Source organism: Saccostrea cucullata, unplaced genomic scaffold, assembly GCF_032062105.1.
Source record: "Saccostrea cucullata isolate Sc308-1 unplaced genomic scaffold, CSIRO_AGI_Scuc_v1 ctg8678, whole genome shotgun sequence".
Taxonomy (NCBI): domain Eukaryota; kingdom Metazoa; phylum Mollusca; class Bivalvia; order Ostreida; family Ostreidae; genus Saccostrea; species Saccostrea cuccullata.
This window is the reverse complement of record NW_026933053.1, coordinates 27,959-54,491: the sequence shown is the minus strand read 5'-3', so window position 1 is coordinate 54,491 and position 26,533 is coordinate 27,959. Positions and strand designations below refer to the sequence as shown.

Here is a 26,533-nt window from a genome sequence, read left to right as displayed (position 1 = left end):
GAAGGACAGAGTATTCAATTAGCACTACCAACTTATATTTAATGTTTAAAAATTGTCCACTTAAATGAAATTTACAATTAATCAAATTTGATTATCTCTGAAAACTTGGATTCCAGCTTTGGGTATGTCTGATGTGAAAACGGTTTGTGATATACTGGATAGAGAGGAGAAAGAAGAGAAAAGTCTACAGAAACAGCTAGAACAAAAACTAACGGAGAATAAGGTACACTGAGAATAAAGGTTACAAAAAATAAGGTACATAGTGAAAAAAATATAGAGGAGATTATTCTTAAGAAAAAACTGGCACACACACATAATAAGGTACACGCACAATAAGGTAACGTACATACACAGAATAAGGTATACACAGAATAAGGTAAACACGGAATAAGGTACACACAGAATTAGGTACACACAGAATAAGGTACACAGAATAAGGTACACAGAATAAGGTATACACAGAATAAGGTATACACAGAACAAGCTATACAAAGAATATGGTACAAAGAATAAGGTACAAAGAATAAGGTACACACGCACAATAAGGTACACACACACAATAAGGTACACAGAATAAGGTACACACAGAATAATGTACACACAGAATAAGGTATACACAGAACAAGCTATACAAAGAATATGGTACAAAGAATAAGGTACAAAGAATAAGGTACACTCACACAATAAGGTATACACAGAATAAGGTACACAGAATTAGGTACACACAGAATAAGGTATACACAGAATAAGGTACACACAGAATAAGGTATACACAGAACAAGCTATACAAAGAATATGGTACAAAGAATAAGGTACAAAGAATAAGGTACACACGCACAATAAGGTATACACAGAATAAGGTACACAGAATAAGGTACACACAGAATAAGGTACACAGAATAAGGTACACACAGAATTAGGTACACAGAATAAAGTACACACAGAATAAGGTACACAGAATAAGGTACACACAGAATAAGGTATACACAGAATAAGGTACACACAGGATAAGATACACACAGATAAGGTACACACAGAATAAGGTATACACAGAATAAGGTACACAAAATAAGGTACAAAGAATAAGGTACACAGAATAAGGTACACAGAATACGGTACACACAGAATACGGTACACACAGAATAATGTATACACAGAATAAGGTACATACAGAATAAGGTTTACACAGAATAAGGTACACACAGAATAAGGTACACACAGGATAAGGTACACAGAATTAGGTACACACAGATAAGGTACACACAGAATAAAGTACACAGAATAAGGTACACACAGAATAAGGTACACAGAATAAGGTACACACAGAATAAGGTACACACAGAATAAGGTACACACAGGATAAGGTACACACAGGATAAAGTACACAGAATAAGATACACAGAATAAGGTATATACAGAATAAGATACACAGAATAAGGTACATACAGAATAAGGTACACAGAATAAGGTACACACAGGATAAGGTACACACAGGATAAAGTACTCAGAATAAGATACACAGATTAAGGTACATACAGAATAAGGTACACAGAATAAGGTACACAGAATTAGGTACACAGAATAAGGTACACACAGCATAAGGTACACAGAATAAGGTACACACAGAATAAGGTACACATAGAATAAGGTACACAGAATAAAGTACACATAGAATAAGGTACACAGAATAAGGTACACACAGAATAAGGTACACAGATTAAGGTACAGTTAGAATAAGGTACACACAGAATAAGGTACACAGAATAAGGTACACACAGAATAAGGTACACAGAATAAGGCACACAAAATAAGGTACACACAGAATAAATTACACACAGAATAAGGTACACAGAATAAGGTACACAAAATAAGGTATACGCAGAATAAGGTATACACAGAATAAGGTACACACAGATAGGTATACACAAACAAGGGTTCACACAGAATAAGGTATACAGAATAAGGTATACACAGAATAAGCTTTACACACAATAAGGTACACAAAATAACAGGTATACACAGATTTAGGTACACACAGAATAAGCTATACACAGAATAAGGTACACAGAATACACACAGAATAAGGTGCACACAGATTACACACAGAATAAATAAGGTACAAACAGAATAAGCTATACACAGAATAAGGTACATACAGATTAGGATACATGCAGAATTAAGTATACAAAGAATAAGGTATAAACAAAATAAGGTACACACAGAATAAGCTATACACAGAATAAGGTACACAGAATTAGGTACACACAAACAAGGTATACACAGAATAAGGTACAAAGAATACGGTATTCACAGAATAAGGTAAACACAGAATAAGGTACACAGAGTAAGTGTACACAGAAGTAAGGTAAACACAGAATAAGGTATACACAGAATTTTTTAAACATAAATAGGTTTATTCATTTTTCAGAAATCAGGCACACAGAATAAGGTACACACAGATTAAGGTACACACAAAATAAATAAGGTACATACAGAATAAGCTATACACAGAATAAGGTACACAGAATAAGGTATACACAGAATAAGGTATACACAGAATAAGCCATACACAGAATAAGGTACAAAGAATAAGGTACACACAGAATAAGGTATTCACAGAATAAGGTAAACACAGAATAAAATACACAGAATAAGGTACGCAGAGTAAGGTACACAGAATAAGGTACACACAGAATAAGGTATACACAGAATAAGATACACAGAATAAGGTACACACAGAATAATGTATACAAACAATAAGGTACACACAATAAGGTACACAGAATAAGGTACTAACACAGAATAAGGTATACACAGAATAAGCTATACAAAGAATAAGGTACATACAGATTAGGGTACACCCAGAATAAGGTATACACAGAATAAGGTACACAAAATAAGATATACGCAGAATAAGGTACATACAGAATAAGGTATACACAGAATAAGGTTACGGCCACCCTTAATCAACCTGCCACTCTCCATGTGCGGCCAGTTTCGATCCTGCCCGTTCATTTTTTCACTGTATTTTAACTCATTTAAGTGGCCACCTGTCTAACGCGGCCAGTTGCCAGTGTTTTTAGGCCCCGTGCGCTCAACATGCCTGTTTTCAGTGGCTATTTTGTCTGTTTGGTCACATGACTTCCGTCTGGCACGTGACCTCGTATCCTCAGAGAAGCCAAACATGAACAGCTGATAATGAGTAATTACCAATAATTGGGGTTGTAATTTGAATTCTGTCAGGATTAAATGATTTAATTAATATAAGTGAATGATTTATTGTAAACAAATGTTTTGGGTGTTTTTTTATATATATGAAAGTAAGTTGTTGCATATTTTAATATATGTTCATGATATTTAACTCAATACATTAATTACAATTTTGTCTGAGGTTATCAAGTCAAGCAGTCAGTCTTGCACTATAGCATATTATGTTATCTAGAAAAACTACAAAGCGGTTTACACAGCATCAGAGAAATGCTAATTCATTTGAACATTTCATGATTTAGTGTGATGTTAATTCTAAGGCTGTTAAAATTACAAACACAAAACAAAAAAAAACCAGTAACATATTTCCTTCAGAAATTCATGTAAAATGAAATGTAAGAAAAGGGATTGCATGTGACTTAAAACTTCCAATTTTTTTAAATGTGTTGAAATTGTGGATTTGTATATATATGAAAATAAATATACAACTTAGGTGGCAATTTTTTATTCATTGGTTTGAAACCTGGAATAAGAGGCCATCTGTCTTATGTGGCCAATTTGTCATTCTCCCATGAGTGGACTCTTAAAACAGGTTTGACTACATGTATACACAGACAGGTACACATAGACTAAGGTATACACAGAATAAGGTACATACATATTAGGGTACACACAGAATAAGGTATACACAGAATAAGGTACACAGAATAATACAGTACACACAGAATAAGGTATACACAGAATAAGGTATACACAGAATAAGGTACACAGAATAAGGTATACACAGATTAAGGTACACACAGAATAAGGTACATACAGATTAGGGTACACACAGAATAAAGTATACACAGAATAAGGTATACACAGAATAAGGTACATACAGATTAGGGTACATATAGAATAAAGTATATATACATAGAATAAGGTACATACAGATTAAGGTTCACACAGAATAAGGTACACACAGAATAAGGTATATATTAAATACTGTGGTTACTGTCTTTATAAGCGATATTTGGGCGAGGGTAAGAAAACGTGATATAGGGCGGAATCTCAATTTCTGTTGAATCCGCGTGTAGAAAATATCGCTTGTATTTCTTAGACAGTCACTGTATGTTTATCCTGCACATTTACATTTGAACGTAAAACTAGCTATTTCCGACAAATTATGCACAACTCTGCAAAATTTGTGACGCCATGGCGTAAACATTGCAATATACATGACGTCACAATGCTTTTAGAACGTCTGAATACATGCACGAGACTTTATAGGGCAGTAGTTGGTTTATTAGGTTACCTTTATTAGGTCAATGCAAGGGGTAGTTGCAGGATAAACACAGAATAAGCTATACACAGAATAAGGTACACACAGAATAAGGTATACACAGAATAAGGTATACACAGAATAAGGTACACACAGAATAAGGTACACAGAATAAGGTAAACACAGAATAAGATACACAAATAAGGTACGCATAATATACACACAGAATTACACACAAATTAAGACACGCAGAATTATACACAGAACAAGCTATTTAGTACAAAGAATAAGGTACAAAGAATAAGGTACACACAAATATATATAGGTACACAGAATAAGGTACACACGAGAATAAGGTACACACAGAATAAGGTACACAGAATAAGGTATACACAGAATAATTAATGTACACACAGTTAAGGTATACCCAGAATAAGGTACACACAGAATAAGGTATACACAAAATAAGGTAAACACAGAATAAGGTATACACAAAATAAGGTAAACACAGAATAAGGTATACACAGAATAAGGTACACAGAATAAGGTACACACAGAATAAGGTATACACAGAATAAGGTACACACAGAAAAAGGTATACACAGAACAAGCTATACAAAGAATATGGTACAAAGAATAAGGTACACACAGAATAATGTATACACAGAATAAGGTACATACAGAATAAGGTATACACAGAATAAGGTATACACAGAATAAGGTACACACAGAATAAGGTACACAGAATAAGGTAAACACAGAATAAGATACACAGAATAAGGTACGCAAAAAAAGTTACAAACAGAATAAGGTACAAACAAAATAAGGTAAACACAGAATAAGGTATACACAGAACAAGCTATACACACAGTATATAGGTACACAGAATAAGGTATACACAGAATAAGGTATACACAGAATAAGGTACACAGAATAAGGTATACACAGAATAAGGTACACACAGAATAAGGTACACACAGAATAAGGTATACACAAAATAAGGTAAACACAGAATAAGGTATACACAGAATAAGGTACACAGAATAAGGTACACACAGAATAAGGTATACAGTATACACACAGAATAAGGTACACACAGAAAAAGGTACACACAGAACAAGCTATACACAGAATACAGTATACATTATAAGTTATACTAAGTGTACACACAGAATAAGGTACACAGAATAAAAGATAATGTACATTGATACCTATACATCCATACACAACAAAACTGAAAATGTTGTACACTGTAGTAGATAAGGTCATTTTAAAAGACATATACAGAATAAGGTATACACAGAATAAGCTATACACATGTAAAGTATGTAGGAACACACAGCCTGAAAGTGGTACACAGAATATTGGGTACACAGAATAAGGTTTACAAAATCCGGTACACACAGAATAATGGTACACAGTAAAAGGTACACACAGTCCTTTTCCAATATGGAGATAAACACAGAAAAAAGCTGTGACACACAGATATATGGTACACAGTGCTTTTGTCTAATAAGGTACACACAGAATCTCCTGATGTACTGTACAGAACTTCACAATGCTTTAATGTACACACAGAATTTTAAAAGGTATATAAATGTGTTCTGAATATAGGATACACACAGTTACAATCCAAGTTTTTAATTAAGAATTTAATTGTATACACAGAATAAGGTATACACATAAAAAGGTATACACAGAATAAGGTACACACAGAATAAGGTACACACAGAATAAGGTATACACAAAATAAGGTACACACAGAATAAGGTATACACAGAATACAGTATACATTATAACTTAATTATACTGTGTGTAAATTTTAATACATATTCACAGAATAAGGTACACTAGGATCAAAAGATAATGATTACATTGATACCTACATCCATTATCACACAACAAAACTGAAAATGTTGTTCTAGCACTGTAGTAGATAGTAGTGATCATTTTAAAAGACGCACAGTGATATTCAACAAGAATTATATCACAACAAAGAAATACAGAGTCTGATCATATAATGGTGTATGTTGAAATTGAATGTCACAATTTTTACGACGCCTTATTTTCACAATAAAGATTAGAATTATTAACTGATTTTTAAAATTCTTTTTTCAGTTAACCGGCTCAGTTAAAACAGGGGTAGGTAAACCAGGTGAATTCGTGGTGTCCACTGCGGAGCGAGAGAATGCTGACGTCATCATCTGCGGCTGTCGTGGGATGGGCAAGGTCCGGCGGACCCTGATCGGAACTGTCAGTGATTATCTTGTCCACCATGCCCACGTACCCGTCGTCGTGTGTCGCCACCCGAGTCACGTGCACGAGATTCTAGGGGACCGGAAGTGAAAAAAAAACAGATTACAAACCATGTGATGCTAGTTACTAATTATAGCTTTACCTTGTGTAGAGGTGGCGGCGTGTTTCATTAATATTCTTGAAGTGAGTCTATTTCAAAGCTAAAATATTGTTTATTTAGTATTGTAATGTATATTAATGGGACTTGAAGTAAGTCAATTTTGAAGCTCTATCATGTAACTAGTAACTTAAAGATATTTGTATCAATGTCAAAATAAAGCAATAACCGTCGATCTATGTGAAATGTACATGACTGTATCAAGTTGACTTTGCTTACAATTTGTGTGTTTTATATGAAATTAGAACAATGTACAAAGAAAAAGTGAAAATGTAGTCAATAATGGCTTGAGATAAAAAGGGACAATTACACAGTGTTTAACATTTCTGTTTTCTACTTCCCCTAGTCTTTGAAGTTTTAAAGGAATATATATATATATATATATATATTCAATAAATTTTATGATATTTATTAATTATTTATCCCATGTTTATCCCGTGGATATGACTCATTTGATATTTTATGATACCCCAAAGTTAAGTGCAGTGACGTCACGGTGGTTTGTGCGTTAGCGTGATGAAGTACAATTAAGTGGAGTTCTATATAAAAACAGTGTAAAACATTGAGGTATTAAACAGTGGATATTTATTGAATTTTAATTGTTGGTAAAACAGCAGTCATTTGAATTTTTCTTTTTCTTCAGTTTAATAAGAGTAAAAAATCAAAAAATACAAAGAATATATATTAAACACTGACGTATCAATTAACTAAAAGATGTGTAGATATTTAAATGTACATGTATTGATTAGTATTATTCGAAAACAGTTTTAAATGCAATGGAATAAATAATTGATTGATGCATGTACAACCAGCCAGTTACACATAAATATGTATATATCGAGACATTTCAATACATTGAACACGAGCTCTTTACACTCTTTAGTGTCCTAAATCAGTTTATTAATTGGCATTAAAGTTCACAAAGCAAACAATTAGCCGTTTTCATCTCGTGTCACTGGATTTCCAGTATTTTAAGGATGTGGGGGTCCTTTTTGATCCCCTGTACGAATTCTTCCAGGGACAAGTTGTCATCACAATTAATGTCCATCTGATTAAAGATGGCGTCGGTTCTCTCTTCCGGGTCGTCTCTCGTGGGGTCAGCTGACAGCGCGCATTCCACCTTGTACATCGCCTAAATTACAGAGAAAGGCAGATTTACTATTATAATACTAGAAACACGTCAGCTGACAGCGCGCCTAAATTACAGAGAAAGGTAGATTTACTATTATAATACTACATACACGTCAGCTGACAGCGCGCCTGAATTACACAGAAAGGCAGATTTACTATTATAATGCTAGAAACACGTCAGGTGACAGCGCGCCTAAATTACAGAGAAAGGTAGATTTACTATTATAATGCTACATACACGTCAGCTGACAGCGCGCCTAAATTACAGAGAAAGGTAGATTTACTATTATAATACTACATACACGTCAGCTGACAGTACGCCTAAATTACAGAGAAAGGTAGATTTACTATTATAATACTACATACACGTCAGCTGACAGTGCGCCTAAATTACAGAGAAAGGTAGATTTACTATTATAATACTACATACACGTTAGCTGACAGTGCGCGTAAATTACAGAGAAATGTAGATTTACTATTATAATACTACACACACCTCAGCTGACAGTGCGCCTGAATTACAGAGAAAGGTAGATTTACAATTATAATACTAGAAATTCGTCAGGTTACAGCGCGCCTAAATTACAGCGCGCCTAAATTACGAAGAAAGGTAGATTAACAATCATAATACTAGAAACACGTCAGGTGACAGCGCGCCTAAATTCAAGAGAAAGGTAGATTTACTATTATAATACTAGATACAGGTCAGATGACAGCGCGCCTAAATTACAGAGAAAGGTAGATTTACTATTATAAAACTAGATACACGTCAGATGACAGCGCGCCTAAATTACAGAGAAAGGTAGATTTACAATCATAATACTAGAAATACGTCAGGTTACAGCACGCCTGAATTACAGAGAAAGGTAGACTTACTATTATAATTTTAGATACACGTCAGCTGACAGTGCGCCTAAATTACAGAGAAAGGTAGATTTACTATTATAATACTAGATACACGTCAGGTGACAGCACGCCTAAATTACAGAGAAAGGTAGATTTACAATTATAATACTAGAAATACGTCAGGTTACAGCGCGCCTAAATCACAGAGAAAGGTAGATTTACAATTATAATACTAGAAATACGTCAGGTTACAGCGCGCCTAAATTACAGAGAAAGGTAGATTTACGATTATAATACTAGAAATACGTTAGGTGACAGCGCGCCTAAATAAAAAAGAAAAGTAGATTTACTATTATAATACTAGATACACGTTAGCTGACAGCTAGCTCGCCTAAATTACAGAGAAAGGTAGATTTACTATAATAAAACTAGAAACACGTCAGGTGACAGCGCTCCTAAATTACAGAGAAAGGTAGATTTACGATTACAATACTAGAAATACGTTAGGTGACAGCGCGCCTAAATAACACAGAAAGGTAGATTTACTATTATAATACTAGATACACGTTAGCTGACAGCTAACTCGCCTAAATTACAGAGAAAGGTAGATTTATTATAATAAAACTAGAAACACGTCAGGTGACAGCGCGCCTAAATTACAGAGAAAGGCAGATTTACTATTATAATACTAGATACACGTTAGCTGACAGCTAGCTCGCCTAAATTGCAGAGAAAGGTAGATTTACTATAATAAAACTAGAAACACGTCAGGTGACAGCGCGCCTAAATTACAGAGAAAGGCAGATTTACTATTATAATACTAGATACACGTTAGCTGATAGCTAGCTCGCCTAAATTACAGAGAAAGGTAGATTTACTACAATAAAACTAGAAACACGTCAGGTGACAGCGCTCCTAAATTACAGAGAAAGGCAGATTTACTATTATAATACTACATACACGTCAGGTTACAGCGCGCTTAAATTACAGAGAAAGGTAGATTTACTATTATAATACTACATACACGTCAGCTGACAGTGCGCCTAAATTACAGAGAAAGGTAGATTTACTATTATAATACTACATACACATCAGCTGACAGTGCGCCTAAATTACAGAGAAAGGTAGATTTATTATTATAATACTAGATACACGTCAGGTGACAGCGCGCATCAAACAGAGAAAGGCAGATTTACTATCATAATACTAGAAACACGTCAGGTGACAGCGCGCCTAAATTACAGAGAAAGGTAGATTTACTATTATAATGCTACATACACGTCAGGTGACAGCGCGCCTAAATTACAGAGAAAGGTAGATTTACTATTATAATACTACATACACGTCAGCTGACAGTACGCCTAAATTACAGAGAAAGGTAGATTTACTATTATAATACTACATACACGTCAGCTGACAGTGCGCCTAAATTACAGAGAAAGGTAGATTTACTATTATAATACTACATACACGTCAGCTGACAGTGCGCGTAAATTACAGAGAAAGGTAGATTTACTATTATAATACTACATACACCTCAGCTGACAGTGCGCCTGAATTACAGAGAAAGGTACATTTGCAATTATAATACTAGAAATAAGTCAGGTTACAGCGCGCCTAAATTACAGAGAAAGGTAGATTTACAATTATAATACTAGAAATTCGTCAGGTTACAGCGCGCCTAAATTACAGAGAAAGGTAGATTAACAATTATAATACTAGAAACACGTCAGGTGACAGCGCGCCTAAATTCAAGAGAAAGGTAGATTTACTATTATAATACTACATACAGGTCAGCTGACAGCGCGCCTAAATTACAGAGAAAGGTAGATTTACTATTATAAAACTAGATACACGTCAGATGACAGCGCGCCTAAATTACAGAGAAAGGTAGATTTACTATTATAATACTACACACACGTCAGGTGACAGCGCGCTCTCCATCTTGTATATCGCCTAAATTACAGAGAAATTTCATTGGGCACATGCTATTCTATTAGTAAATACTTTCAAGGCTACTGAAACTGTAGCATATTGTTTCAATAATAAATGAAGTATTTCGTTGATTTCTAAGTATTTCTAATTGAATGGTTTGCTCTCTTTTATTCATTGACGTATTTTCAGCATTGATATTTTCGGCTTATTCGCGTGCCCCTATTCTTTCTTGAAGGATTTAGATGTTTACATTGTTAATTATAAAGTTAATGTCGTGAAAATTTATAATTTATGAACTAAAGTACAAAAAAAAAACTTTAAAGCGTAATAAAAGGCCCACGATACAACTGCATGCATGATCTACTATCTCGCGGTAAAATTTCAAATATGCTGCAAAGACCAAGATGCAACGAAGTTCAAATTTTAGCTAAATCTTTATACGTACAGAAAGCACCTCCTTCATTTCGTCTCTGGTGATAAATCCGTTGCCGTTAATGTCGTAGATTTGGAAACTGAAGGACAGTTTGTCGTCAACACTTCCTCTCAGGACGACACTAAACCCGCAGACGAATTCCCGGAAGTCCAGCAAACCATCATCATTCTGATCAAAAACCCGGAACACGTGTTTGGCGAACTCCGAGGCGTCCCCTAGCGGGAAGAAAGTGGAGTAGGCCTTCTTAAACTCGTCCACTGTCAGGGCTCCTTTCGGCCAGCTACTTCTGAATTCTTTATACCACTCATTAAGTTCCTCCACAGTGAAGTTCGTCTGATCTCTCAGCTCGGCTAAAGTTTTCGGAGCCAATTTACTATGACGTTGTCCCATTTTCATTAAATGCGGTATGCTACTATTACTACCAAATTCAGCTCAAAACAAGCTTTAATCTTTAAGTTTATACATGCCTGATTGAATTTTTATAAACGTGTTTTTTGAAATACAATGCATCCCTGTTAATATCTAATTAGACAATATCGATTTAACGCTCAACAAACTTCCAAATAAGTCGGTCAAACGGCGATTTAAATACATAAAAAAGAGGCGCGCTGTATCGGTAAATCTGTATACATCCATGTTGTGAGACCCAAAACAATGTATACATGTGGAAAAACAATACAAATATAAGAACACTAGCACTGTAAAAAATAAATAAAGGGTAGGGTCATATTGTAACACGAGTTTAAAGTCGACATCTTTTCTTACCTACTAGTATAAATTACCCGGTATGTACTACAAAAACTATTGGAACAATATTTAAAAGTAATCGTCAAAAACAAATTACTGTAGATACATATGTATGATAATTATTCTCATATCTTTGGGTAACACATTGCGAGTACAGGAAATCAGACATGAAGCATTGGGGGGGGGTTATTTTGTACAATAGAAAATTATCATAGAATCACCCCCCACCCCACTCTTGGTGGGTGCAGTATACCCCGGTATTGTCAAAAAGGTCATAGGCGTCGGAACCAGGGGGCTAGGGCTAGAAGGGAGTTAGCCCCCTATTTTGCAAAGATAGACATAATATAGGCATTGAAAATTGAGGTTAACCTTTTTAGCCCCTCTCCCTCACTTTCAATTAGCCACCCCACTTTCAATATTGTTATATGGATGTGAAATATGGGGATTTACAAAAAATAGAAAAACTTCACTTAAAATATTGTAAATATATACTAGGTTTGAACCACCCCACTTTAAATTAGCCACCTCACTTTCAATTAGCCACCTCACTTTCAATTAGCCACCTCACTTTCAATTAGCCACCCCACTTTCATATACACGACAAAGGTAAACTTACAACTAAACTGAAGGACAAACGAGATGCCGATAGTTTTTCCGTCATCAACTTTCTTTATATTTTACGTAGTAGGAATCCACTATTTATCACCTTGTAGATGGTATTAGCATCTTCCGACTTAAGTATGCTCTGAATACGACCAAATTTCAATCCAAGACAGGCTAATGAAAAGTAGGTTGATATTACAGGGATTTCAACCAATTTTTTACAGTCAGCATTTCGTAAACTCTATGACCGTTATAATGACATTGATGACAAATATAACTAACTGGATGGAATTTTGGCAAATATGTTTCATACCAACTGTTAATTATCTTAATTTATACTAAGTTTGTCTATGAAATGTTCCGCCAACGTGATTAGCACAGAGAGTTTATGGCGGATATCTCCGGTCAAAAGGGGATGCTTTCTCCGTCTTAGCTCCTGATCCTTCCTGTAAAATTTCTTGGGATCCATTTTTTGTGCTCCGTTCACAAATTGTATGGTTTGTGTATTCTTTCATTGATCACTCGTGTTATCTTTGTCCCATTTTAGGAGTCAGTCATATTCTGTCAGCAAGGTAAGGCGCCTAAAGGAGATGGGTGAACTTAGCGTGCAAAAAACCCACAAGCTTCAGGTATATAAAAATCATATTCAAATTGTGATTTTAGTATTTAGAGTAAAGTTCTAATCATTGATTTTTGTAAAATCATGATAAACAAAAAGTTTCGAGGAAAATTTTTCGTTAAAATTTATTCTTTTATTAAGAAAAATAAAGTGGTATCCATTGGGTTCGAACCCTGGCAATAAAAATCCTGAGTTGCATTCTCTATTGAGACTAGCACGCTAACCACTACGCTACATAAGTCCTGATGTAGTGTGGCATTTAAATCATGTATGACCATTGACTTAAGGGACTTCAAGTATTTCTCGAAAAGATACGAAAGTTATGTCATAAACATATACTTTTTAGGTATAGTGGGTCATTGCTCCATAATTTTGGAAACCAAAATATGTATGTTTTTATGCAAACTTTGAGGATTACCTTTCAAAAAAATGGAGAGAAGACCCACTCATAACGAAAAATAGTGTTATAGTGTGAAAAAATGACTTGTTTTGTCCTCTTTCGTGTGTGTATAATATTTCATTGGCAAATAACTTCAATTTTCATGAGATTGTGCAAGTTGTAGAGATTTTACATAAAGTATACTTTAATGTTAAATGAAATATTAAGGAAAATTTTGATAGAATTGAGATTTAATTTTTCACCTTCATGTTTGTTGCACTATGGCCTTATCTCTCGTCATGCTCACCCATCTCCTTGTGCTACGTTAAAAGTTTAATTCTTAACTTTAAACTTATCTATAGTTACAGATAAGTTTAAACTTTAGATCTAAAATTTCAAAATAATGTAACAAATGGGTGGGAAGTTGAAGAGAGTGGGTCAATTGACTTTCTTTCCTAATTTCCCCAATAACATGTCATCTTTAATGTTTTTGTACAATTAAAGCAATTATTTATTATATATATATATTGTCTACAGACGTAACTGATTGTGGGTCATTGTTTTATCACGTGTAAACACAGTGACCAGATAAAGATCCTGGGTCGTGTTGTAAGTGACCAGGGGTGACCTCGTCGCTCAAAAAAAAAAAAAAAAAAAAACCACCCCAAAACCCTGAGAAAACTGTGTAATCCAGTATGGAGTCTAAGAATGGTCCAGCCCGTAACGTGGTGATAGCCGTGGACGGAAGCAGCCATTCCGATATTGCATTTCAGTGTATGTATATTATCACCCGGTTTTTATTCTATACACAAGTATTGTTTTCTTTTTCTTAACGTAGCTCTGAAAATTGATCAATCTATACATTGCACCCAAGAGTTCACCCGCCATTCGAACTCCATAAATATTTTGTCAAAAACTTTACTGAGTATTTTTCTATTTATTCGTTTTCGTCTGTTTTAATCTAGTAATCGAAGGAAGCGAGTCTTGGATGAGAAAATTAAACAAATAAATCGTATCCATTTGGAATTCCTCTTATATTATTTGGTCCCTGTAGATCATGATCCGAATGCAACTGTTTTAGCCAATTTCTTTTAGGTTAATTAAAAATATCCAAATAATAAAGTTTTTTTTTTTTTTTTTTTTAATGAAAATTTTTTTAAAAATTAGTCATATATGAGGTACAAAATAGTTAATAATCATAAATAAACATTGAATTTTAAATGTGACTTTTTACAGGAAGTTCTCTTCCAATCCTTGAAATATCCCTTAAATGCATTCTTCCTCTTCATTTTGAAATCCTCCAGAAAAAAAAACAGAAGTCTCTGTTGAGACTGTAGGTCTACTGGTTTGTAATTAAAATAAAAGAAAAGTAGCAGTTGGGACTTTTAAAAACATTTAAAAAAGCAATAAATAGAATAATGATACTTGATGAAGTCTCTTTTTACAAGATTGAAATAAGACTTCAAATGTGGAGTGGCTCTTCATAAAATTTCACAGAATTTTCAATTTTAGTTACCAAGGGTTAGCAACATCAATCAGCAAAATCAAGAACAAAAAAACTGATAATTATGTATCTCAAAGTAGTTTACTTGCATGATGAATTATAGTATATTCAGACTAAAACTGTAATTGTGGTAGCATTTTGAAAGAATTTCACAGAAATTTCTATTTTTAGTAACCACAGCAACACTGTTCAGGGAAATCAGAAACAAATAAACAGAATTATGTATCTTAGTGTAGTCTACTTGTGTGCCAAGTTATACTGAAATCAGACCAAAACTGTAGGAGGAATAGCATTTTGAAAGTATTTCACAGAAATTTCTATTTTTAGTAACCATGGAAACACCGTTCATTGAAATCAAAAACCGATAAACAGAATTATGTATCTTAGTGTTGTCTATTTGTGTGCCAAGTTATATTGAAAATCAGACCAAAACTGTCAGAGGAGTAGCATTTTAAATGCATTTCACAGAAATTTCTTTTTTTAGTAACCAAGGCAAGACCGTTCATCGAAATCAATAACCCATACATAGAATTATGTATCTTAGTGTAGTTTACTTGTGTGTCAAGTTATATTAAATCCGACCAAAAGTGTAGGAGGAGTAGCATTAAATTTTAAAAGTATTTCACAGAAATTTCTGTTTTTAGTAATCACTGCAACACCGTTCATCGAAATTAAAAACCTATACAAAGAATTATGTATCTTAGTCTAGTCTACAGCTAGACAGACGGATGGACATATTACAATCGCATAAGCTCTTCTGGTCTCTGACCAGTAGAGCTAAAAAAACCCTAAACTTTGTCACTTTGAAATTCAAATGCTTGGGAATGCACTTTCCATAATTATAATTCAAGCTTCAAACAAAAAAGAATTTTGTCTGGCGACCATTACATTTTTATTTCATTCATACTTACAGGGTACCTGGAGCAGTTCAGACGGACTAGTGATAATGTCGTACTGGTTCACTGCTTAGAGAGGCACCAGGCTTTCCACGGGGGTAATCATGTATACATGTTTTAATAAATAAAAATCTCTAGGACCTCTTCTTCACTGCTTAAAGGAGGAATCATGCTTTCCACGGGGACATGTATTAACAACTAGCACTCTAGGACCTTTGGTTCACTGCTTAAAGAGATTCTACAGAATACTCGTTTAGTACGAACACGGATATTGCGAATTCACGGATATAGCGAAGTTATCTTGGATCCCCATCTATATAAATTTAATGAATTCCTTATACGAATATAACAAATTACGGATATAGTAATTTCATAGGTCCCAGTGACTTCGTTATAACCGAGTTATTAATATATATTTTTTCTACAGCGATGGGCACAGCAGACATAGAGTCGGTCTGTAACATCATGTCACAGGAGGAAGAATCACAGAAGAAGTTACGGATAGAATTGGAAAAGAAATTAAAGTCAAACGGGGTAGGTATATACACGTATCAAATATAATGTACTAATCTTGTATATAGAATGTATAATACGTAAAATATCATTAAAGAGTTAAGGAGCTGGTTTTAGTCGAGATGCGTTAAATGCACAATATTTGACTCGCCCTTCAGACTCGGTGAATATATTATACTCTGGGGGGTACTTTATCATCATATTGTCAAAACAGATGATTGTTTCTTCATAAACATGATGTATGATTCAATGATTAAATAATATGAATTGGTATTAATAGCAAAATCAAATTATAAGGAATTATTGAATATTTAATTCTCATCGTTAATTTAAAAAGGAAGACAAAATAGAGGACGCACTTTTCTGAATAGCCAGGTTTTTTTTCTATTTAAGTATTATGGATTTTTCTCTGTCATTTTCTGTCTCTATTTATTTAATATTTAGATACAAGGATGTGTGAAAACATCATTTGGAAAACCTGGCGAAGTCATTATACGTCTCGCTAATGAAGCACAGGCCAACAATATAATCATCGGTAGCCGAGGTCTGGGAACAGTGCGTAGAACTCTTCTGGGCAGCGTTAGTGATTACGTAGTACACCATTCTGAAGTACCCGTCACTGTGTGTCGTCACAAACATCACACTGCGCATGTCACGGACCGCGCACATTAGTTTAACGATTGAACTAGAATAGACGTACTCCATCATTCTGCAATGTATAATCTTTTCTACTTCTATACTTTAATATTAAATTTATTTTGGTTTAATTTCTTATCTATAGCCTCTTAACAATGAATTTCTGCATGTTTTAATCATATTTTAATATTTGATTAAATCATCTCTCTGTCTGCAGACAGCGGATGAATACATTCATTTTAGGACCACATTACCACATTCTACAAGAAATTATCTATTCTAAAAAGTAGATTTAGAACCAAGAAAAATTTATACAAGTTTTCCAAAAAAGCTTTCAACAGTCATAAACAATATCCAACTATTAACTTATCCTTTTCATTGCCAAAACCTTTAAGAAGATAAACAAATCCATGGCGAAAGTTCTTGATCGCGAAAGGAAGATGTAAATATTTCCTAGTTTTTAGCATATTTTGATACTTTTGTCAGGTATAGGCACTGAATGAATAAACACACATTGTGTTATTTATAAAATTCCACAGAATTTACTTGAAGGCACACAACTCTTGTCGGCGGAGGAATTTCTCTTCTTTCCCACGTGACTATTTACACCGGAAGTCTCCATGTTCGTGGCGTGGATTGACGTCACTGCTGTAATCGACCACTAAAAAATAAATTTCAAGCATCGAATCTTAAATAAATTCTCAACCACAAAATAGTAAATATAATGCTTAAATGGATTTTCTTATAGTATTTTCCGGTTGATTGTTTGTTGTTCAACATTCTTTGGGAAACCAATATCAGTTTTTGTCAGTGCACCAATTATTTACTAGTACATACAATCTTTTGGTACATATGGTTGACATAGTGATTATACATGATAATTATTTTTTATTCCGGTACCTATTGACAGGATCATTCCTCCCATGTACACCTGTAGACTATTATCGTCCAGATGAAAAAATACCTCTGTAAGACATTCTTATAATGTATAGTACTTACCAAGTGAAAATTTAGTCTGAACCCCATGAAATGGAAATCTCTTAGAGATATTTCACCTTAACCTAACTTCAACTAAAGACCTTCATCTTCACAAAAGTTGTCTATTTAACAGTTTATGAATTCGGTGTACAGTGGTACTAGAAGGACGAATGTTGTCATCGTGACTAAAAATATAAACTCAAACCTCCACCCCATTCCTCCATCTCTAAAACCCTTTATTTGAGTTGAAAGTTATATGAAATTCTAAAATTTAATAACAGTATTTTTAATATACATTCTCTCGTTTTGTTCTGATTAAAACAGAAAATATCCTGACCTTGACCTCCTTTCCTCTGGCCTCGTTTTGAGTTGACATGTCTTCCCTGTATTTAGCCATCCCTTTCCTCAGAATCTCCTCCACAAATCCGTTCACGAGTTCCATAAACGCCGACGTATCATTCTGCTCCTTAAATGTAACCTGTGATGTCCGCCGCTGGTTGTTGGGATTCTTTCTCATCCCCGAAATATTCTCCGCAGACGACATTTTCTTACTCTGTGCTGGTGCCCTCAAAATCCACGTAATTCGCCTCCCCTGAAATTATAGAACTACCCTTTTATATTACTCACATTTTAGGGAAGTCAGAGGGTATTCTGTTTCCTTTATACATACCTAAACATATCGAAGTTCTTATGATTTCATTAATTCCTAGCAGCCATTATTTTGAGACTGTATATATCGGGTGTTGGATGTTGTTATTCACTATTCTGCTCTCCTGTTCTCCAGTAAAAGGATCGTTTTTAGAGTCTGGGTCTGTCTCTATATAATTATTTGTCTAATGAAGCTTTACTTTGATGTGTAGACCTATTTCCCTGTACATCATCTGCCATTTGTTAGTTTAATTAAAAATAATGGTCAGTGTGAAAAATGTGGTATTCCACAAAACAAACGTTTCGCCCCCAACTGTAACATTTAGGATATACATGTACATGTAATCATTTAAAGTATGATTTTATTTTCCGCATAGAATTTAAAATGGTATAAGATTGTGAAATTTATTAGATAGCCTGAATATCCCAAGGTATCTATTGCCATATTTGGTTTTGTTGGACAGACCATAATCATTGAAAAGAACCTCAGATTCAAACAATGGATAAATAAGTACCAAACAATCCTAACTTGTAAAAAAACAAAATCAAACGCATAAGAATGTCAATTGTAAAAGGTTGGTGGATGACTTCCCTCTGCGGTAGCCCAATAAAATTTGCGAAAAATGCGATGGGAATTTAGTAAGAAATAAAAAACTAACACACAAAGGTAAAAGTACCTTATACAGCCCACCTCTTCTTCAGAGTGGTAGTATAAAAAAGAAATTCTATAAGATTAATACAAGAATAACAACAAGAACAAAGTAAAAATACTAAATAGTAAGAGAAAAACAAACTAGATAAAGCATTTAAAAAACAAATCAAAACATGGTTAAAATGTAGCCTAACTTGTTAAAATGAACTAAAATTATAAGTCTATTGTTGTGGGAAACATCCGAAGCTTACATCATGTACATATTTTACAATATACAGTATACAAATAAATATACAGAAAACCTTTGTACGGCATTTTCTTTTCCAGTCCGATTTCAGCACAGTTTTCCCGTTTTGAATTTTACTGGATTCTAGGACAGTTCCAGATTTAACCTCTTTGTACCGAGTGGTCAGATGTTGTAGAAATCCCAAATAATCGCAGTTGGAGGGAAGGTCTAAAGAAAAATTCAAACAAAAATTCAGGATCTCACCAAAATAATAATTCATTTAGCATAAAACAATTAAATGAGTTTGTAATACATATACATGTATCTAGATATATTTACCGGTATATATCTGATATTTAATTACATAAAATAAAAATATTGGTCTTACTTAACTCAGAAATTAGATATCAGAGAATTTCCCAGAAAGTGTGTACAGTGTATATAGAAACTCAGCATGAGATGGACAATGGATTGTTTCTGTTTCAGATTTAGAAATCAATACGCGGCGCAATGATCTCGGCTTCCATTGGACCACAAAGTGTGAGGGTCAAATACGGTCCTAACTCTGCTCCTGCCGCTGGCGTGTTGCTTACGCAGTCTGTCATCGTTATAAACAGACATTGTATAGATCACTTTCAGCATTATACATATTTAATGGCGTTCTTTATATTATATTACTTGTTTACAGAGTCCTTATGTAATCAACATTGAACAATATGACGCCTAATATTACTTAGATCATGTAGATTGTAAATAAAAAAGAATATCATTTTGTTCTAAAAACCGAGCTAACTGGATGGATCGAATTTAATGGGGGGGGGGGGTCTTTTTTATGCATTAGTCAGGGGGAGGAGGGGCAGGGGGCCTGGCCTCCCCACTTTTTTCGCCAACATTACCTTTAGTATAGAAAATGTCCATTGAAAAGACGGTTGGCCCCCCCACTTTTTACCACAGTATATTCATGGCAAGGAAATATAGGAAAAAATTGGAAGTTAAAGGAAGTTGGCCCTGAAAAAAGTTAGCCACCCCCCCCCCCCACCCCCTCCACGAAATAGGATTTTGGAGTTTGGGCAATTTTTAATTTACTTTTTTTTTTTTGCTTGTCAACTTTTTTTTAGGTAAGTAAAAAAAAATTTCTCAGGTTGGCCCCCCAGTTTCAAAAACGATGCTACGTGCCTGTTAGCTGAATGTAATTCACAGGAATGGGTAATTTGATTAACAAAGCCTAACTAAAATAGCATGTTCATGAAAAACTTAAATTGAAATGTACTATATGACAAATGAAAATCAAACAGGCCTTAAGACAAAAGCAGAAACATGTAAATATATACATACTAATACATATAAAACGTTACGAAATTATTCTTGCAGCATGCAGAAGGAAATTAAGTTTCCTAGCTCACAATTTTAAATTAATTCAACTTATTTCACGGGTTTTATATAACATGTAACCTACCTTTCACAGGAAAATACAGCTGTCTGTTTTCAGAAGGGCTAATGAAGACGTCATGGATGGGTAAATACACACCCTGACCCCGTGGTTCGGTCCCGGGGGGCGGGCTGGTACTGGAGCTATCTGTCACTCTGATACTTCTCTGAAACAATTGTATCGCGTGTTTTAATTTCAAAATGTTGCACTTTATCAGTTCTCAGGCATTTGAAGGGGTGATATCGATATTTTCAAATTGAATACATGTGTGTTTGCCGAAGGCCAAAATGTTGATTTAGTTGATTTAGTCCAATTTACGAGTATGCTGAATTTTGCTTACTGATTTCCGATTTAAAATTAAATAATGTACATACGTGTAGTTTAAAAAAACCTCTGAAATTATTTTAAGGTTGATTTTTTGTTATAATTATAAATTTGATTGATTTTGATTTGTGTCCTTAAAATTATAATTAAATTTTTTCATATAACAAATAGTCTATTAATTTGGAGAGAAAAAAATAGACATTTTTTCATACGTCCAATTCCAGATTCCCCCAGTTGCGTCTTATATTTTCTACCGCCGTTAGTGGATAGGATAACACGCACCAGATGGCGCTGAGAGCTTCAGGTCTGGACTGGTGCTCCAGTACGTTTGTTCTTCCGCTGACGTACAATTTGTTTTCCGTGAAGCGGAGACAGGTCGTGACCTGCTGGTATAAATTATTAACACGTGAAGATGTAATTCTACGAAATATAATTTAATAATAAAATAAAATTGAAGTCGTATATGTACATATATTTTTATATATAGAATAAATTAATTAAATTTCTATTTAGGTACAGCTGGATCTTGACACTAGATTTCCGGTTCCAATTAAGTAAAGTGATTTATTAGCAACCATTAATCAATTTTCAGAGAAACATTTTATTTGATTGGTTTCTTTCGCAAACATTCCGTTCCAAAATCATGAAAACTTAGTAATAATTTCTGTTTTGAAATGAATGCTAACCTTGGGAAACTGCATCAAGACCCCATCACTCCAAATCCATGAGTACAGAGCCTCGTCCTCGTCAATATTTCTACAACCGCCAATCAGTAAATGTTTAAACCCCGAGGGAAAGTCACAGGGAGAGGTCAGCAGGACACTGACTTCTATGTCGTCTGTAACAGGTGATGGCGTCCAGCTTATCGTCTGCAGATAAAATATTTATAGATCTGTGATGGAAGTGTTCGTCTGACTTTACTCGTAATCTAGAAATCCTATAGATATTAAATCTATTGAAGTAAGATGTGTATTCCAGTGTGGTGTGGTATATGTATACCTACCGGACTTTTGTTCGGGATAAGATCCGCCTGCATGACATAGTACGCCCTGTCGCTTTGTAGCTTGGGGAAGGTGTTAAGGACTAGTTTGGAATCTTTTGTCCTGAGAGCGTTGCATCGAGAGATGACTCCGATTTGTCCCAGGAGCTCTATCCAGCGTCTGATCTCATCTTCATTGTCAGTTATATTCTGAACAAAAAACAAACTTCACATTATAAAATCTTGGCTACGTATACCATTTCAGCATGGCTAAATGTACAATCTCTGTAAAGCTACATTAACTTCTCGGTATGGCTATATGTACTGATGGGTATAGGCCCTAGCTACAACTTCTCAGTACGGCTTACGAAAATCACTTCAGCATGGTAACCTGTACCATCTCGGTAAGCTATGTACATGTACAATGTACATCATCTCGGTACATCTACATGTACCATTTCGGTATTGCTATATAATTGTGCACTATCTCTGTACAGCTACCCGTGCTGTCTCAGTACAGTTAAGTGCATCATCTCGATACATATACGATTGTTTACATCAGTTTAACTTTAATTTGAAAAAAAAAAATGATCAAACCTTTTTTAAACGTACTTGCCAGAGTACAGGGAAAAGGTTCTCTCGTAGAATGCCCTGCTTGGCTACGTCTTCTAAAGCCCTCACCAGAAGCCCGGGGTCTGGGCGGTCAGTAACGTCTGTTCCCCAGAACTTCCGGGGGTCAATCTGATAGAGCTTAGTCTGGTCCAGCACGTGCGTGAATACCAGTATCTGGGCTAAAGCCCGGGGGTCACAGCAGATAACGGGCTCCTTGTTTATGGTAAACACTCGCAGTATTATGTTCTGTGAGTATAAGTTTACACAAGTTAAGATCAATGACATAATTCTCCAGATTTTGAGGTAAAAATTCACCTTAAGTCTGCCATTATTACCTTCGATTCCAGAGCGTCAAAGAAATCCTCGTTTTCCAGGGAAATTCCAATATTTTCTCTAAAATCGTCCTCTTTCATCAAAATTTTCCTCGATGATTTCATCTCTTTTATATTTTTGATTACGGAACCATTATACTGTTTTAATAAAATGGAATCCTTGTGTAACTGAAATTCAACTCTTTTGAAGATTTCCATTTTTAACTTGCTGATTTCCTAAAAAATAAAATAATTAAGAAAAATACGGAAAAAGTTCACGATGTGTTCACGAAACATCGCAAGTCTTATCAGTACATGTACATGTACTTATTAAAGCAATTAATCCGTGCAGAAGTGATTTTCTAATTAAAGTTTTTCATTAATTTAGTTTTAAATACACAACCCTTTTCATCATTAGGTCCACCACATGTAATGTGACGTTTGATGGGGTGGCTGGCTCTAACGTCAGTAACGAGGTCTCCAGTTTGGTGAGGCAAGCGTACAGAACGGAAACTCTAGGTATGGACGAAAAAAGACACATCAAGATTAAACATCTTACACAACAAGTACTAGTAGATAGGTAAGGAAAAATACATGATATGAAATCTCAACAAATGTATGAAAGATGTCAACCATTCATTTTTTTCCAGGGTGGGGGATGTTAAAATCACCTATCTGTGTTTGATATTGAGTGTTTTTCTTTGATCTCCGTGATGCGCCTCTTTAGTTGTGACTTTGTGTTGTTTATACATGAGTCCGGGAGGTTTGGGTCCTCCTTGTGTGAGCAGACGACAATGATGTTCGGGTTTGATACCTGAAAACGGAGGGAAATAAGATATTCTGTAAGACTTGCCTCGACATATAGCTAAAAATTGAAGAAATAATATTAAAAGGACAGCCCAGAACAAAGTTTTGATTATAATGCCTGTTCCTTAATTACCAGACTTGCCTTGGAATGAATGTCCAGCCATGTTTGTATAAAGTCGTCTGCTGCCTCTGAATCAGATTCCGCGGTGGAGATACACAGAAGAAATAGGGAACTTCTGGTGAAAAAGAAACTTTGAATTCCGCGAAAAATCTGAAAATATCAAACTTACTTTGAGAAAATCAAGGAGGAGTATCAAAAACTATGAGTAAAGAAATGTTATCTACAAGACCATACCTGATTACGACAATAGACAGTACACAACGTAAACGAGGAAAGCTGAGACAAATAAGTTGAGGGTACAAGGCTATCGATTGTAATTTAAGGTGCTTTATCTACTCCCAATGTGTATTGTTCTGATGGACTTTTAAGCTTCATAACTATTCGTTAAGATCCTATTTCATTCAAAAAAAATTTAGAGATAGAATTATTTATGGGATATCATTGCTTCCTTTTGACACTAAAAAAATGATTACCCTCCTTCCCGACCACTCCCAAATCTCGACAGGTGGCGTTGTTTCCTCAACATCGCCCGACAATACCCTGGTATCTGTCATTGACAAAAATCGTAATCATCGGTAGAAAAAATACTCAGTCTGTAATCAGATTGAAAAATACAGAAAGTTGAAGATGATAACGTTGATGACAATGATTATTGTCCAAATTCGTAGCAAAATCATCATCATCACAAGTTTATATTTATACCGCTGACCAGATGACAAATGATCCGAGGAGAATTTAAGGAAAGAACAATATACAAGCATCTAAAAACATATATTTTATTTTTACATATATTTGTAATAAAGCTTGAAATAAAACAAGAATGATTAAACTCAAAATGTCTTGCCTGTTTTGAAAGAAAAATTTCACGTTTGAATAAAACAAAAAGTATTAAACTCCAAAATACCTTGTCTGTTTTGAGGGAGAAATTCCATATGAATAAAACAAAAATAATTAAACTCCAAAATGTTTCTGGAGAGAAATTCCATATCAATATTTATAAAACAAAATGATATTCAATAGGTACATTCCATATGATAAAACAAAAATTATTTAATTCCAAAATGTCTTGCCTGTTTTAGGAGAGAAACTCCACGTATGGATACTGACGCCATTATCACACCGGGTTCCACTGTCGTGCCCCGTCAGTCCAAATATGGCGGTGACGAGGTCTGACTTGCCGCATCCCGGACGACCGAGCACAAAAATCCTCATCTGTAGAAGTTATGTCACACTGATATCCCCGCCCCCAAAGTTATAAACTTTGTAATGTAGCAAACCATAACTCAAGATGAAGGGAGGGTCTGTTACATCTTAGGGAGTCCGCATGTTGTTTTATTAGAGCGCGTTTGTTTTTATTCTGACAGACAAACGGACAAATATGACAGACAAACAGACAAAGATAATCACGTATTGGATAGAAACTGTGATATAATAGGAATGAGCAATATGCACAAAATGTTGGCTTGGTGAATTATAAGATAAAGATTTCACACAGCTAGGCCTTCTAGTAAGGAATTTCCAGTTGGGCTGATAAAGACGCGAGAAGATTGCTTGCTGAGTAAATATGTAAAAGAAGTTCTTGATCGAATTTCTAAGAAGTTTTCATGACAGAAAAAAATCAATTGATTCAAGATAAGAAGATGACGGAAAATTCAAAGGAAGGCCCGGCTATCGTGTCACCCTGTCTTCAGTAGAAATTATGAATAATTTATTTGATGACAAAAACTGTGTAACTGAAGATCTAGATTAAATGAGTTATTCAATCGTTCTTTTAAACTTCTAGTATCAATTCTTGTAGTGGTATTGTAAATACACTTGCAAAACATTTTTTTTTAATTGTAATTTCTTACATTGTTATATAGTAGGTTCAATATTCATTTTTTTAATAAAAGGAAAATAAACGTACGACCGGCGGCGCATTAATTAAAATTATTTTCGCAACGACTATATATTGCTGTTTTAGTTATAAACAAATAATTAAAAGATTAATTAAAAGAATGTCATGAATTTCGTTCCAGTAGCTTAATTAAAACAACTAAGTCATGACCACACATGTTTTGGCCACAGGAGATATTAATTAACATGTTTAACATGTTTAAAAAGAAATTATAACTGGTCGGTTAATTAAAATAACATGTTGATTGAGAGGATGGACATTATCAAAAGAAAAAGGCCAGATATTATTAATTTAAATGAAAATAAAAAACGAAGAATGGATGAAATATACGGCATTAAAAGCAAGGTAAGAATAATATTGAAATCATTTACAGAAACTGGGAAAACCCGGAAGAAATTCCGTTAATGGTTTAGAAATTAGAAT

General features: G+C 34.5%; 5 protein-coding genes across 5 annotated transcripts; 2 read left to right on the top strand and 3 right to left on the bottom strand.

Moving 5' to 3' along the window:
• The first annotated feature begins 87 nt into the window (after positions 1–87).
• On the top strand, positions 88–7,205 carry LOC134237123 (universal stress protein Sll1388-like). Its single transcript, XM_062719224.1, has 2 exons — positions 88–223; positions 6,590–7,205. Exons 1-2 carry the CDS (start codon positions 125–127, stop codon positions 6,815–6,817), a joined length of 327 nt encoding a protein of 108 aa, XP_062575208.1. The 5' UTR covers positions 88–124; the 3' UTR covers positions 6,818–7,205.
• A 374-nt stretch (positions 7,206–7,579) lies between these two features.
• LOC134237122 (hippocalcin-like protein 1) lies at positions 7,580–11,741 on the bottom strand. Its single transcript, XM_062719223.1, has 2 exons — positions 11,242–11,741; positions 7,580–8,016 (listed from the first exon to the last, which is right to left on the bottom strand). The coding sequence occupies exons 1-2, from the start codon at positions 11,623–11,625 to the stop codon at positions 7,837–7,839; spliced, it is 564 nt and encodes a 187-aa protein (XP_062575207.1). The 5' UTR covers positions 11,626–11,741; the 3' UTR covers positions 7,580–7,836.
• A 2,518-nt stretch (positions 11,742–14,259) lies between these two features.
• LOC134237121 (universal stress protein Sll1388-like) lies at positions 14,260–17,164 on the top strand. The gene is made up of 4 exons (XM_062719222.1): positions 14,260–14,351; positions 15,995–16,075; positions 16,405–16,511; positions 16,935–17,164. Exons 1-4 carry the CDS (start codon positions 14,273–14,275, stop codon positions 17,160–17,162), a joined length of 495 nt encoding a protein of 164 aa, XP_062575206.1. The 5' UTR covers positions 14,260–14,272; the 3' UTR covers positions 17,163–17,164.
• A 47-nt stretch (positions 17,165–17,211) lies between these two features.
• On the bottom strand, positions 17,212–22,263 carry LOC134237120 (uncharacterized). The gene is made up of 6 exons (XM_062719220.1): positions 22,070–22,263; positions 21,596–21,766; positions 21,087–21,225; positions 19,707–19,858; positions 18,442–18,696; positions 17,212–17,787 (listed from the first exon to the last, which is right to left on the bottom strand). The coding sequence occupies exons 1-6, from the start codon at positions 22,082–22,084 to the stop codon at positions 17,650–17,652; spliced, it is 870 nt and encodes a 289-aa protein (XP_062575204.1). The 5' UTR covers positions 22,085–22,263; the 3' UTR covers positions 17,212–17,649.
• A 72-nt stretch (positions 22,264–22,335) lies between these two features.
• On the bottom strand, positions 22,336–23,518 carry LOC134237119 (uncharacterized). The gene is made up of 3 exons (XM_062719219.1): positions 23,310–23,518; positions 22,975–23,220; positions 22,336–22,572 (listed from the first exon to the last, which is right to left on the bottom strand). Exons 1-3 carry the CDS (start codon positions 23,502–23,504, stop codon positions 22,336–22,338), a joined length of 678 nt encoding a protein of 225 aa, XP_062575203.1. The 5' UTR covers positions 23,505–23,518.
• Between the last annotated feature and the right edge of the window lie 3,015 nt (positions 23,519–26,533).